The 14263-nt window shown below is 37.8% G+C and overlaps 2 protein-coding genes across 3 annotated transcripts; both read left to right on the top strand.

Moving 5' to 3' along the window:
• The first annotated feature begins 4216 nt into the window (after positions 1-4216).
• Positions 4217-9119, top strand: LOC131317701 (uncharacterized). Of its 2 annotated transcripts, XM_058347270.1 has the most exons (9): positions 4217-4354; positions 4756-5448; positions 5524-5798; positions 5904-5966; positions 6542-6571; positions 6658-6726; positions 8277-8348; positions 8482-8745; positions 8827-9119. In XM_058347270.1, the coding sequence occupies exons 1-9, from the start codon at positions 4336-4338 to the stop codon at positions 8992-8994; spliced, it is 1653 nt and encodes a 550-aa protein (XP_058203253.1). In that variant the 5' UTR covers positions 4217-4335; the 3' UTR covers positions 8995-9119. The 2 variants fall into 2 exon arrangements, with proteins under 2 accessions (XP_058203253.1, XP_058203254.1); XM_058347271.1 differs by lacking the exon at positions 8277-8348.
• Positions 9120-9175: 56 nt separating this feature from the next.
• On the top strand, positions 9176-11341 carry LOC131317712 (probable NOT transcription complex subunit VIP2). The gene is made up of 6 exons (XM_058347294.1): positions 9176-9218; positions 9740-10141; positions 10248-10300; positions 10384-10425; positions 10687-10831; positions 11046-11341. The coding sequence occupies exons 1-6, from the start codon at positions 9183-9185 to the stop codon at positions 11103-11105; spliced, it is 738 nt and encodes a 245-aa protein (XP_058203277.1). The 5' UTR covers positions 9176-9182; the 3' UTR covers positions 11106-11341.
• The last annotated feature ends 2922 nt before the right edge of the window (positions 11342-14263 follow it).

Genomic DNA, 14263 nt, shown 5'->3' with positions numbered 1-14263 from the left:
TGTTTGGCTAACTCAAAAATATATTTTTTTTTCATTTTTCTTCGTTTTTGTTGCAATCAAGCCGCCGCTGCCGCCGCCGCCGCCATCACGCCACATATAACTTTATATGTGTAATAAAAAACGTATTTTTTCATTTTTCTCGATTTTTTTTATTGAACCCGCTACACTTAACATTTAACATTATATATGTGACAAATTTCTCTTTTTGTTTTTTTTCCTATTTTTCCTGTATTGATTTTTTAACGTTATATGAGTGATAAAAATTTCCTAACATACAAAATTATATGTGGCAAAAATTTTCTAACATGCAACATTTCTTTTTGGTTTTTTTTTTTGTTTTTAGTCTTTAACGTTATATGTTGGTTCATACAAAACAAATAACATTATATGTGGGTTATTGAATATCTAAATATCGCAAAAAAAAAAAAATATAACATTATATTTGAGCTTCTGCAACTCGGAATCTCACAAAAAAATAGAACAAAACATATAACCTTATATACATTTTCAAAAAACACAACCTGTTCTAACCTTATATATCTAGCCCTAGAAAAAACACACATATAACCTTATATATTTATTCAAAAAATTTCAAATATATCAGAAGCAAGTTGGAGAGGCCGCTGCACGGACCAAATCAATAAGTGTTTGATGAAAAACACAAATATAACCTTATATATTTATTCAAAAAACTTCAGATCTCTAACCCTAGAAAAAATACACATATAACCTTATGTATTTATTCAAAAGCCTCCAAATCTGATGATAATCGGACACGGGACAAACGAAAGACCAGATCAACCTTCTTCACGAGCCACAAGATTTCAAATACCACCACTAAGCTCACCATCATTTCAAAAACCACCACTAGAACAACACAACTAATCAAAATGGGAAGAAGACAGCAAATTACATAAAAGAGTTCACAGATCTACACATGTACAAGTCAAACACATACTCATTTTGTTTGAAAAAGAAAGAACAAAAAATTACATCTAAAAGGCCACTGATAGATCTGGACGAAGAGCTCCAATCTGGTGCACGTGAGCCCAGCGACATCTGACGGCCACCAATCGCCGCGAGGGTTCTCTACACTTACGATAGCGCCGCTGATGGGTTCAATGCAGTGCTTTCCGAAGACGAGATGGAGACTGTGAAGAAGTTACCAGGGTTTCTCTTGGCTTACGGTGACAGGCAAGTGACGGTGGACACCACCCACACGTTCGAGTTCCTGTCGCTTAACCCGGTCACCGGGCTCCGGCCGGCGTCGGATTACAGGAAGGACGTGATTGTCGGCTTGCTAGACAGCAGTGTGTGGCCGGAGAGCAAGAGCTACCACAATGAGAGATGGAGAGAGAGGTTGCTGTGCTCCAGATTTGTTTTGGTCTAGAGTTTCTCTCTATATGATAGCTTATATAGGAGGACATTTTTGTCTTGGTTTAATTTCTTTTTTAAAAGAAGTGGATTTAAGACCTTACTAAACTATATTTGTGGACTAGAGGGGTTATAAACATTAGAAATGGACTAACTGGGTTACAAGTTCTCTATAGTGGACCTTAGATCAATTTTTTAGGAAATATATGTATCTATCTAACCTGTTAATAAAAGAACATTGAAAGGGTTTGGACATTTTTCTAACCTGTTAATAAAACAACATTGAAAGGGTGGACATTTTTCAATTTGGATCAATTTGCCCTTTGATTTTGCCCTATTGCCCTCCGGTCCTCAAGCCACGTCTCCCATTCCACTGCTTCCTTCGTTCACACAAAAAGAGAGAGAGAGAGACCTAAAATCAAAAGCGTTGGTCTCTGGTTCTAAACGAAGAGAGAGAGAGGAGGAGGAGGACGACGACGACCCCACCAACGAACACCACCATTGCGTCCGCCACCGCCGACCAGACCACCACAACCACCACCGCGACCGCCGACAACCGCCACCTCCGTTAGCGCCTTCACTCCGCCGACAAGGTCTCTGTCTCTCTCTCTGTCTCTCTCTCTCTCCATTGCTCCGATTTTTCTCAGATTAGGGTTGTGGCTAAACTGAAATCGATTGTTTAGAACTTGTTCATTCAATTGTTTGGAATTCGAATTAGGGCTAGGGTTAGGGTTAACTGGAATTGGGGATTTTGAGCCAATTGGTAGCTACGGTGAAGGGTATAGATATTCTATTATATGCTCAGTTGATTGAACGGTTCTACGTAGTTCAGAGAATGTTTCCCCCTAATCATGTTTTCGATGGTGATGTGCTTTCTGGAACGACATCAAGTGTAGTTCACCATGCTGGTGCTTTAGAAGGCTGGTTTGGAGTCCACTGGTGGGCGATTTGGCCGATAAAGATTAAAAAAGAAAAGAAAAGAGGTGAATGAGAATGCAAAATAATATTAGACCAGCTCTATCCCACTTCTGCTATCTCTTTTCCACAAAGTAAAAGTAGTTATGTAGCGGTAGCACTTTACATGTTTGATGAAATGTTTGAATGGTTTTCTTTGCATGGTCAGAAAAATACAAGATTCTTCCCACAAGAAACTTTTGCTATCTCTTTTCTACAGAGTGAATGTAGTTATGTAGCATTAGCACTTTGCATGTTCGTTGAAATGTTTGAATGGTTTTCTTTGCATGGTTAGAAAAATACAAGGTTCTTCCAACAAGAAGGTCGTGCATACAATACAAAAAATTGATGATAAAGATTCATTTGAAAGCACAATAATCAAAGTAGCTATTTCAACTGCTTACGTTTTCGGCTATATTGAGTGTTTGCCATTCTCTTATTTTTGATTTGGTTGTGTATGCATTTGAATTTGTGAATTCTGAATTTAACTTTTTGGGTGGTTACGGTTGTTTTTACATGAGAGAGCTACTCTTTTGTGTTTAACTTGGCGTCAAGTATCATCGTATGAATTTCAGTTACACATTTGAATCGATTTGTTGAGATGTCAAATTTCCCAGTAGAAAGTCCAATTGACAATACTAATAAAAGATTCGGCTATTGTCCCATGGATGCTTTCCAATGGAACTCTCTGACTCGGCGACATACATCGAACTACTAGGTTAAGGGAATACCCATTTGAAGTTTGCTTCAAAATGAAGCTTTGAAGATTTACCACTTTCCTAAATCGTCCTACAATAACATTCATACTTTCTGTTATCAAACTGAGCAAAATTGCCCGGGCAATTCTCCTCGCAGTTTTCAAATGCCCTGGGAATTTGACAATGGAGACAACCAGACAATCAACTCTCATTTTGGACGGTTTGACTCTTGATTTCCCACTCACCTAACCCGCCTTAATACTATAGTCATGCTGGCATTTTCTTTACCTTGACAATGCATCAGTTCAATGGATGGCAGAAACTTTGGCTTTGTAGTGGCCAAAGTACTAGAACAGAGAGGTGTGAATTTTAAGGGTATTGATGAGATGAACTTTGGCGTGGACCTCAATACTACTTATCTCAATCAAACCACTTTGGGGGATGGAAAGATGATGGTTAATTGGTCCTTTTAAGATGGAGATGGAAATGAATTTAGTTCAGAAACGGCTAGAAGAAATAGGTATGTGGATCATGGATGGAGATTCTTAATGCAGGGCTGTTGTTTGCCACCAGTTGTAACAACTGGCTGCAAACTGTATGTGTTCTATTCCTCCGGGCAATGTTTAACATAGTTAATTTGTATTAATTTTCTTTCACATCCTTTTTATGGGGTATTTTTATTAATTTCTCTTCTTCGCTCCGTTACCTTTTTTGGTGTGTATGATTTGCAAATGTCTATTTTAAATGTGATAGCATCATCTAGCATATAAACAAATCTTTTGCTTCAGCTATTACCAATAGACAACAAAGCAAATCTTTTGGTGTGGGTGATTTGCAGCGTTGTCTATTCACCAGACAAATCTTTTGCTTCAAAACTTTGGAATTATTAAGCATTTGTAAATTTATGTAAATAACTTTTGCCCACAGTTCTCCCTCCAATTATTCCAGTTTGGTTATTTCATATCATGCCAATTTATTCACCAAAAAAGAAGCTCATGGGCACGAAATCCTCGTGCGAGCACGCCGGCATACACCTAGTATATAATAAGTTTAGAAGAACAACCAATCTAAACTTATTTTAAAAAAATAAGTTGCAAAAAGTGAAGTAAGTTTAGATTTAGAACACCTGTATATAAATTATAAAGGGACATTTTCGTATTTCTTTCTTTTTTCCCAATAATTAGTTTTCGTTCATTCCACCCAGAACAATCGACGAAGTGAGACAGAGGGCGATTTGGCGGGGATCGTTTGCTTGCTCGCTGATTCTGCTGCCGCTTTTTTCACTCCGATCTTCTTATTCTCTCGCTGGATGGCTTCGTCTGCTTCTGGTAATGACTTTAATTCTCTTTTTCCTCCTCTAAGGTTGTTTTCTTCTACCTCTTCTTTGAAATTAGGGTTTCCTAGTATACGGAGGTCTGAATTACTAGCTGATGCTTTGTTACATTGTTGTACTATTCCTATCTTAGTTCTTGACTCTAGCCCTGTAATTCCTAGGGCTTATGGAACCAAGTCTTCAGTTTGTAATTCTTCTGGTCGTATGAAGTTGCTTGATATTCTGGAGTCTGCTACCATTATTAATAACGATCGTATTGAGTTTCAAGATGCTTATACTCCTACCGTTATTGTAGTTCATTTTTTTCTGAAATTATGGGGGCTTTTTTTTGCACATTTTTCTGATGATGAATAAATATCAATTTGATTATAGTGAAAATTATTTGAATTGGTATAGGTAAGCAAAGAGAGGAGGTAGAGGAAATTGAAGACTCTTTTAAAGGTGTTCACACGTTGGAAGTTCAAGTTTCCAAATCTGTTGACAGCCAGACATCCGACATCTTTCAGATTTCTAATAAGTTCTTCCACTTGGTGGTGAATAATAATAGAGTTGGGGTGTCTTCGTCATCACACCTTTCCATTTTTTTGGAGAAGGTGGATGAGGACAATCCAAATGTCTCAGTTTTTGTATCTTTTAGTGTTTCAATTGGGAAAAGAAAGGTGCCTGTGAAGAAGAGTGTTATGAAGAAGAAAAGTAGGAAAGGGGGTTCTAATAAGTTCACACACGGTGATTCTAGCAATGTTTGTAAGCGTTTGCAGGGTCGTTTTTCAAATTTCTCGAAGGCATTCGGTTGGGGCGATTTTATAGATAAATCCAGAGTTTACGATCCATCTTCGGGAATATTAGTGGATAATAAACTCGTGTTAACCGTCAATGTAACTATGTTAAATGAAGATTTGTTGAGAGGTGAGAATGCGATAAGGGATATTGGTTTTCCGATTGAGGAGATTAAGAAAGGGGTGGACTGGATGGGGGGTTGTGAGGTTTTACTGTGGACAATGGAAAATTTCTCAGATTTCGTAGATGTTTTAAAGAAATACGAGATGACCAGCCCGTGTTTCTTCTTGGATGGGAGAAAATTTTGGATAGGTAAGTTGTTGATTTGGATTTTGGACATTTTGTAAATTATTTGGCTTGTTTTGTCCTAACGATAAATTGATGCAGCCATATGTATTCGACATGGAGACGTCGGGTTAGAGCTTAAGTTTGATGATCCTGATGGGCATATCATGGCCGAACGGCTCATACTCGAGTTTGGTTTGGGTGTGGTGCATATTGGGAATGATGATCTTAGCATCGCGGGGAAGAAAAAGCTTTGGAATGCAATGGAAGGGCCCCTTTGGGTGATGAAGGCATCAATGCTGGAGGTAGATGAGGGATACGTTATTGACGGGGCGGCTATGATTTTATGTTGTATTCGAGTTAAACATTCTGCTGAGGTTTGAATCTAGATTTCTTTGTAAGATTTCATGATTATATTTTTGTCATCTTTGATCTTATTTTGTCTCTCACATATCCTTTACTCTTTGAATTCCCTTTGCTAGGTTTTGGAATCTCAGGATGGCTGTGAATTACCACCACCTGACTTGGTCACTTTGGTTCCCGAGGTAGTTGATCACGTTGATTTCTGTTATATTGTATTTTTCTTTGAGATCTATCAATATCCTATAGAAATGTATTGAGCCCTCAATAACCTCCAAACCCCCATTCCTTATTTCCTGAATTTTCTATTTCTTTTTAAACAGAAAAAAGCCCCCGCTCTACACGTGTTCCACCCAAAGGCGAAACAATTAAAAACAATAACAAAAATAACAAAAACAAAAATAACCCCACGTCCTGTCCCACCCATTGGCTAAACGGAAAAAACCCCACGTCCACATTCAATACTCAGAGGACAGTTATGAACAGAAAAACCTGGAAACAAAACATAAACAAAAAAACCCAACCACCCACGTCCACACTCTCCCCACTTCCTCATTCTCCCCACTTTTTCTCTTCCACTATTTAAAGTTTTAAACTCTTCTCATGCAACTTCTCCCCACTTTTCCTCACTTTTCCTCCTCCCATAATTTTAATCCTCATAGTTGTTATTGTAATTGTGTTCAATGTTCACATAGGTACTGGGTGAATATTAATTCTGCATTTTCTGTCTTTCATTAACATCTGGATTTGATTTTCTCAGGAATCAAAGGAAAACCCTGCAGATTCTGTTGTAAGCTTATGGACTTATTACCTTAGTATCTTTTTAAATTTGTTTGTTTCAGCTGAGTCCTTATTTTGTGGTAAACTGTTTTCCAGGCTGAGGATGCCGATGCCGACGACGATAATGATGTTGATGACACGAATGATGCCGATGAGGCTGCACATGTAAGGTTTCTCCCTACTTTGTTTTGATTCAATTCTTTATTAAAGATCAATGATTTTAATTTCTGTCCACGGGTAGTTTAATGCACCATAAAAAATTCGGTATAGGAAAAATCCATACACCTTCATTTTTGGGGTGACACCAAAGGGTGCTCTCCCTTTATTTATCAGAATCCGTTTTTGTTCCACTAGCATTACCAAGGTGCTTTCCCCAATTTCTTTCCTTTCTTATCTGACTATACCAGAATTGCTTTTATTGTTTTTTGTTTAGTGAACCAATGCTTCTGTTTGAAAATTGTAAAAATCAGTTTTTATTAAATAAATAAAACTATACTTTTTTGTTTTTGTTTGTTTAATTCATAACAGTAGATATAAGAGTTACGTTCATGCATTGAACACGCGATATCAACTAGTGTTGTGCCCGTTCGATACACGGAGTAGGAAAAAACACCAATGCGATCATTTTTTGCCCTGTGCATCGAACGGGCACAACGCTAGTATCATACTATCCAAAAGTATTTCTTTGTTTGTTTTGTAGGATTTCGCGATTATATTTGTCATTTTTTTTATTTTTTTTGGGAACGGGGTTCTTTTATAAACGGGACCAAGCCCAAACAACAAGGGGAAACCCTTGAAAGAAGGATATCTCACTACACGAGGACATACCCTAGCTGTAGAAGAAAACAAAACACAAGGAAAAAAGAACTATACAGAAACAGAGAGCAGCCTATGCTTTACATAGGTGATCAACACTTAAACCCCACTCTTGAATCAAAACAATATTTGTACAGTTCTAACATTCCTCCAGGAGCTCATACTTGCGTTAACCTCCTCTAGAGTCAATCTCACCACTGAAGTAGAATCATGCCCGACCTGTTGGAAGATCCTTCCATTGCGCTCTTTCCAAATATAGTACACGCAAGCAGCAAGAAACCACAGATACTTAGAGTTTGGATGGATCCCAATGGATCCCATCCCACCAAAATTCTAGCCACAGGAAGGGAACCAACATTATGAACATGCTACCAATTAACAGGGAAACATCTAGCAGTAACACTAGGCATATTGCTAAACCTAATTTTTGCCTCAACAATACCAAATAGAGAAAGATGATTTACTCTAACAAAGGAGCATACCTCCTTTTGCTTCAAGGGGTCATTGAGTCCCCTTATATTCCAGGAACCAATCTTAGTCATTAAAAATTGGTTACCAGCTACCACCCTTACCTTTCTTCTTACCATCCATATTATGAGCAACCTGAGGAGGAGAACTCAGATCCTGCGTAGAACCTTCATTCCGAGACGATACAATAGTAACACGTTCCAGATTATCAATCAGATTGACCTTATTAGAGGGACTACCAGTAGCAAAGCAAGCAGGAGATCGAACTATATCATACCAGATCGAGGAATAGAGTTTCGTGAATTAGGGTTTCCAACGTTATTAGCAGACCTTATTTTTGTCATCTTTTTCTTACCGACTATCTTTTTTTTCCTTTTATCTTATTTTGTCTCTCAAATATCCTTTACTCTCATTGGATTTCCCTTTGCTAGGTTTTGGAATCTCACTATGGCTGTGATGTTCCATCTCGTGATTTGGTAGATCTACCACAGGAACAGTCCAATGTAAGACATTTGTCAGTTTGCACGTGAAATATCCTATTGGATTTCTGTATATTGTATTTGAGGGTAACAATGTCAGAATCGTGTCCTTTCGTGGCATTATCGTGATCTTTTTCTTTTTATCTTATTTTGTCAGGCTGGATCTAAAATAGAAGATTTGAGAAATAAGCTTGAAGAGGCCTCCAATAGAATTGTAGTGTTAGGTATTGAGATCAATACCTTGAAGGATCTCAGAAGTAGGGAAAATAAACAGTTCGGTATTGAGATCAATACCTTGAAGGATCTCAGAAGCAGGGAAAATAAACAGTTCGGTATTGAGATCAAAACCTTGAAGGATCTCAGAAGTAGGGAAAATAAACAGTTCAAGGACGCGCGCTTTCAAACAAATGTAAATCATAAGGTGACAACCATATTGTCTCAGTTGCTCACTTTCAAATGCACTGCTTTTTCTGATTGATTTTTTTCTTTAATTGTTGTACAGAGTGCACTCGAACAAATGGCAGCTAAAATGGAAGCTGTTAACGTTGAAATGAGGAAGTCATATGAAAATGCAAGAGAGCAGGACAAACGAGCCTGCCAAGAAAATGAAAAGCTACTGGAAGAGAATAAAAAGCTATGGGAAGAAAATAAAAAGCTACATCAAGGTTAACTCTTCTTTCTTTCCTTTATTCCCTTCCAAGTTTGCTGATGCTTGAAATAAATTAGTCAGATGGAAATTGGAATTGCTTATTTGTGTGTAAAACCACACTGATTGATGTGATATTATATGTACCATCTTATGTCCTCTGAGAAGCATGTTTGTTACTTTTCTGATCACGTCCTTCACGTCCTTCAGATATGTTGCAATCGTCTCATTCAAGCTACCATTCACAGGTTTGTCTATCTGCTAAGTGAAATGGTTTTTTAATGATGCAAGGGTTGTATGGATTCCTCTTGGTCGCTACTGTTCTTTTGTTTATTTGCTATTTTCAAGCTCTGCTTTCAAAACTGCCCTTCATTCTAAAGAAATTCCTTTACCTGATCCAAAATCCTTCTGCCATCCACTTTAGCACCGGCAGAAGGTCTCCTTGCCAGGTCTTATTATAGGGGCCTCTTTATTAAATCCCATGAAGGAGTTATAAATTCCTAAACCTGGAACTAAACATTTCTACACCACTTGGTTGTAACGACATTGGAGCTTTTTTGTTCCAATCAATTGGTGCTTGTGGAACAGGAGTTTCTTTTGTAAGATGAGAAGAAAGTTTTGACGCTATTAATAATTTGAAAATGTCGAATCCTAAAGAAACAAAATTTACATCTAGGCCATCTGGTTTGGCATTTATCTTGTAAAATTTGTCTGTATCGTCTGTCGAATTGTCTGTGGAATTTCAAGTGTCTATTTGTTATTACTCCAGACCAGTGGACCACCAGGCATAGGATTAAGACTGCTTAACTCTCCGAATACGGTTTCTGGTATGGTGTCATATGACCAGCAGCATCAAAACCAATCCCAGTTTCAGATGCAGCAAAGGTCTGGTTTAAATCAGTCATACACTGATCAGGGAGTGAAGTCTATGCAGTCTGCACAAGCTGCTTCGGACTCTTTTGGTTTTCTTGGTTTGTTAAGTAGAATTAGGGATCCTGATTTGAGATCTCTTGCACTTGGAATTGATTTGACAACACGGGGGTTGAACTTGGACTCAACCAAAAATCTTAGCGAGACATTTGGTTCCCCTTGGTCTGATGAGCCTGCTATGGGTGACCCAGAGTTCACTGTACCACAATGCTATCATGCTAAACAACCACCTGCCTTAAGCGTAAGTTGCTCTCTCTCTCTCTCTCTCTCTGTGCGCGCGCTCTTGATTTTAGTGTGCTTCTCTTGTTAGCCTTCTCATGCTCGCTAGGTTTTTTAATTGTTTGCAGGAATCGTATTTTCTGAAGTTTTCAATGGACACTTTGTTTTATGTTTTTTTCAGGTATGCCTGTAAATTGGGTTTCTATAAACTTTTAAGGGTCTTGTCATTTTAAACTGATGCCTACTTCTAATTTTATCGTGCAGCATGCCAAACGACGAAGCTCAACTATATGCTGCAAATGAACTGTATGCTCTCAGCCCTAGCATCTGTTGTACCAATTTGTGTGCATTTTCTTTTACAGTTTTACTGCTGCTTCTTGGATACCACAAACTGCAATTTGTAAAGCATTGACTATCGATGTGATGCATTTTGAAAAATCTTGTTAGTGCTTGAAGTAGATAATTTATTCAGTCTTTGCTAACCGGTATGGGATTTTAAATTGCTAAGATCCCTGTTACTTCTTTTTTCCTTTTTTATTTTATTTTATTTTATATTTTTTGTTGCAGATACAACAGAGGTTGGTTTTATCACAGAGAGCTCCGGCTATGGTTAACAAGGGTTGACAACAAGGAACCGCTTGTGAAGACTAACACTTGCGAGGGAGGATCTTATATCTGTTTTGACCCAAGCACTTGGGAAACAACCAACAAGGTAAAGATTTGTTTGCACCTGTTGAATCGATTGATTATGATTTTTTGTACCACGAAACCTGATGCCTTCTACACAACTCAATAGAGACGGTGAATTCTTGTAGCCGACCCAAATTGATTGGGACTTAAGGCTCAGTTTGGTTTGGTTATCTGTTTGTTCATTTTTGTCAAAGCCTTTGCAACACTGAATTTGGCGTACTTCTTGTTTTTTGCAGGATAATTTGCTTGTTCAATATGACATGCTGGAAGAAAGGCCAACCCTACCTCAACATTAACTCATAGTTCGCAGCTTACGAGTGTAAAGTTTCAACCCAAACTGCTTTTGTGGTTAGTTCTTATAGTGGGATTCAAAATGCTTTTGTAGTTATCCTTTAGCTGTGATCTTCAAATGCCAGAACCTTTTGAGTCAAGTTGATATCATTTCTCTTGCTCAAAATTAACAGCCCAAAGCTACCATGCTCGAGTTCATTGTATACTTTGGTTATTTTGGAAGGGTGTGAGGATTTGCACTTTCTTCTTTGACTTTAATTACGATTTGGCTTGTTTGGTTATTTGTTTGATGGTGAGGAATACCGAATATGCCCTAAGCAATGAAATGAAGCCGCAATAATCTTGTATGTCAGCTCAAAAAATAACAAATCAATGAAATTAAAGCAGCCAGCCTAATCATTAGCCACCGATTTGTTGCTAATATTCCTCGTTTGATGCTTAGAGTGCCCGTATCAGCTTATGCAAATCTCAAATAGCTTATGCAAATCTCAAATTCAAAGTAACCTTGCTTGAATGGGTCCTCCGCAACTACAAAAATAAAGATGGTGATTCATTTTTTCGTTTTGAAACTAAGATTGTGACTCATGGAATCCATTGTAATATGAGAAAGTAGAATGAATAATCAGTCATTTTTTAATCGGTCATTTAGTTGAGCTGTCTCCACCACCTCACAAATTAATGAACATTCCACTGAAATTAGGAAGCCACTTCCCCCGTATCTTCTCCTGTGAAAAGCCTATTATTTGGTGTTATACCAAGCTTAATTATTTAGAATTAGAATTATATTCTATACGCGTGCAGTGTAAATAAAGGGGTGAGTCAATTCTATGCAGTGCAGCATAAACAATAATTACGGATTTCTTAATGTTTTTATTGAATAAATGATTTTGTCAATTGTTGATTGGATATGGGTAAACCCGGCCCCCATGTTTTTCGCTGCACGCGTATGGAATTTAATCTCAATTCTGATGTTAGTTTCATGGTTTTCTCTTGTTTATTTATCTACCAGCGCATGCCCGTGGCACACCTCGAACATCGGTATTCAACGAGTCGCTATAATCTGAATCGACTGATTCGAAATTTTCTTTTTTAAAGCAAGCTTCCAACGAATCGCTATAATCCAAATCAACTGATCTCGAAATTTACTCTTTCCTGCATTATTCCATCATGTCATTTTCATCACCATTCATCCTCATTGTCAATGACACCATCCTTTCTTTTATTATCAGTTTGATGTCACTAAATAAAACTTAATAATCTTGAAAAGTCAACCATAAAACCATCACAAATCTTTTAAGAATACTCGATGAAACCAGTTGCCAATACAATGGAAGCTCCCCAATTATCTCCTTCCGTTTCATAAAGTTAGTCCCCTATGAAATTACCTGTAATTTTTGAACTTATAACAATGTATTAAAATAATTTTTCAACTTTTTTGAACTGTTCAATAGATCAATCAAATAAAATCCATACGGTCCAATATTATTTGGGAATTACATTATTCTAAGCTAAAAAAATGCACATAATTTCGTAGGGAACCAACTTTATGGGACTTAGAGAGTATTAACCAAATAATGACAAAGTCAACTCGTATAAGGAGTTCACAGTTCTCTTTCTTTTTTAACAACTCATGAGGTATTTGGGCGAGCTTACGCGCGCGCCTCAAAGCTCCCAATTCTCTTTACGTAAACAAAATTTGCTTTAGTCTCGCAATTTGTAGCCTTGCAAATTTCCTCTAGGATTTTTCTTTCGGCTTCAAAGATGAGTTTAGATTGGGCATGCCTGCCTTGTCTTTTGTAGAGTTGTTCTTTTCAATTACTCACTGAAAATCTGTACAATAATCTATATATAAATATATTGAGGAATATTTTCATGCTGAATAATGCTACCATTTTCAAATGACCTTGTCAAAATCTTCCATTGCAAAGCAAGCATGCTTTCATATGTCAGTTTTTATTTTTATCAAAAATCTTTTCGGAAAAAACGGCGTCGTTTTTCGAATTAACGAATAAAGTAGTTGTCATCGCTGATATCGCTGAGAAGGTTACTGAGAAGCATATTTTCTAATATAACAATGACTCGACTTTAAAAACAGGACAAACGAAATCTAACGGAGGGAGTCTTTTCATATGTGATCAGTTTTATGTTTTGTAAACTATCCCCATTCTTGTATAAATGACACCATCGCCTACGGTACTTCAGCAGCTAGAGAAACAGAAAAGTACGAGCCGGGAACGATGACGATCTTCACGGCGAGGAACTATTTCCGTTCTTTTGTGGTGGTGTGTTTGGCAATGGCGAATGCGTTTGTCGCCGCACAAGAGGAGGAGGAGGAGGAGGAGGATGGCGGTGGCGGTGGCGGTGGCGATGTCAAGGGAACGATGTTCTTGGTTGTTATAGTCCTTATCGCGGTAGTCATATTCATGCCGACCCAGAGGCAGGAGCGCCCTGTCTACGCATACCGTTGCCCTTGACAGAGATTCATCTCCTCCAAAAAACACACCTGTTTTCCAATTTCCTGTTGTTTCTGTTTCTTCGTTTTTTTTTTTTTTTGGTTCAACGGTCAAGGGTATCTGGCTAGCTACGTACATATATACCTCGACTAATCTTCTCTACGGTCTGGTCAAAAGGATGCCATCCACACCGGCCGAGACCAGAGAATTCAAAAAAATTATTTTCGTATGGTCTGACCCATGATCAAACTCGGGTCAATTGTGTGGGGTTGTTTTCTTTCACATGGGCTTTCCCTCGTTGAAAATCTATAGTAACATGGGAACAGAGAGGGTACCCAATTCTTCTTCTTTTTCCTTTTTGTTTTTTTAAATAATCGAGAATGTTCAAACTAGCTTACGTGTTACCAAAGAGGTACCCAGTTCATGTATTTACAGAAACAAAATCATCTCTTCCGGTTTTCCTTCTTCCTACTTTTTCTTTTTCGTCTGTAAAAATTGTTACATGTCGATTGAATTTTTATCCCCATTTTATTTTGTGGTTACTGATTTTAACTTGGGGGGAAAGTTGTATGAAGAATGAAGTTAGGTGAACAATATCTTACCTCTTTACGATGGAATCAAATCGGTGACATAACATTAGCTAGCGCTGCTAACAAGTCGAATCGAGCAGAGTTTTAGGATGTTCAATTGCGTTTGTTAAGTTTTTCGCA

The sequence above is a fragment of the Rhododendron vialii genome, chromosome 2a (assembly GCF_030253575.1).
Source record: "Rhododendron vialii isolate Sample 1 chromosome 2a, ASM3025357v1".
NCBI lineage: Eukaryota > Viridiplantae > Streptophyta > Magnoliopsida > Ericales > Ericaceae > Rhododendron > Rhododendron vialii.
The sequence above is the reverse complement of the archived record's forward strand: the minus strand, read 5'-3'. Positions and strand labels throughout refer to the sequence as shown.

Excerpts from the sequence above, each read along its gene's own strand:
- LOC131317701 (XM_058347270.1), top strand. Across the intron at positions 5,799-5,903 it reads GAGTTAAACATTCTGCTGAG|GTTTTGGAATCTCAGGATGG; the intron begins GTTTGAATCTAG and ends TCCCTTTGCTAG. Across the intron at positions 8,746-8,826 it reads AAACAAATGTAAATCATAAG|AGTGCACTCGAACAAATGGC; the intron begins GTGACAACCATA and ends ATTGTTGTACAG.
- LOC131317712 (XM_058347294.1), top strand. The coding sequence starts at position 9,183 with ATGTTGCAATCGTCTCATTCAAGCTACCATTCACAG. Across the intron at positions 9,219-9,739 it reads ATTCAAGCTACCATTCACAG|ACCAGTGGACCACCAGGCAT; the intron begins GTTTGTCTATCT and ends TTATTACTCCAG. Across the intron at positions 10,832-11,045 it reads CTTGGGAAACAACCAACAAG|GATAATTTGCTTGTTCAATA; the intron begins GTAAAGATTTGT and ends TGTTTTTTGCAG.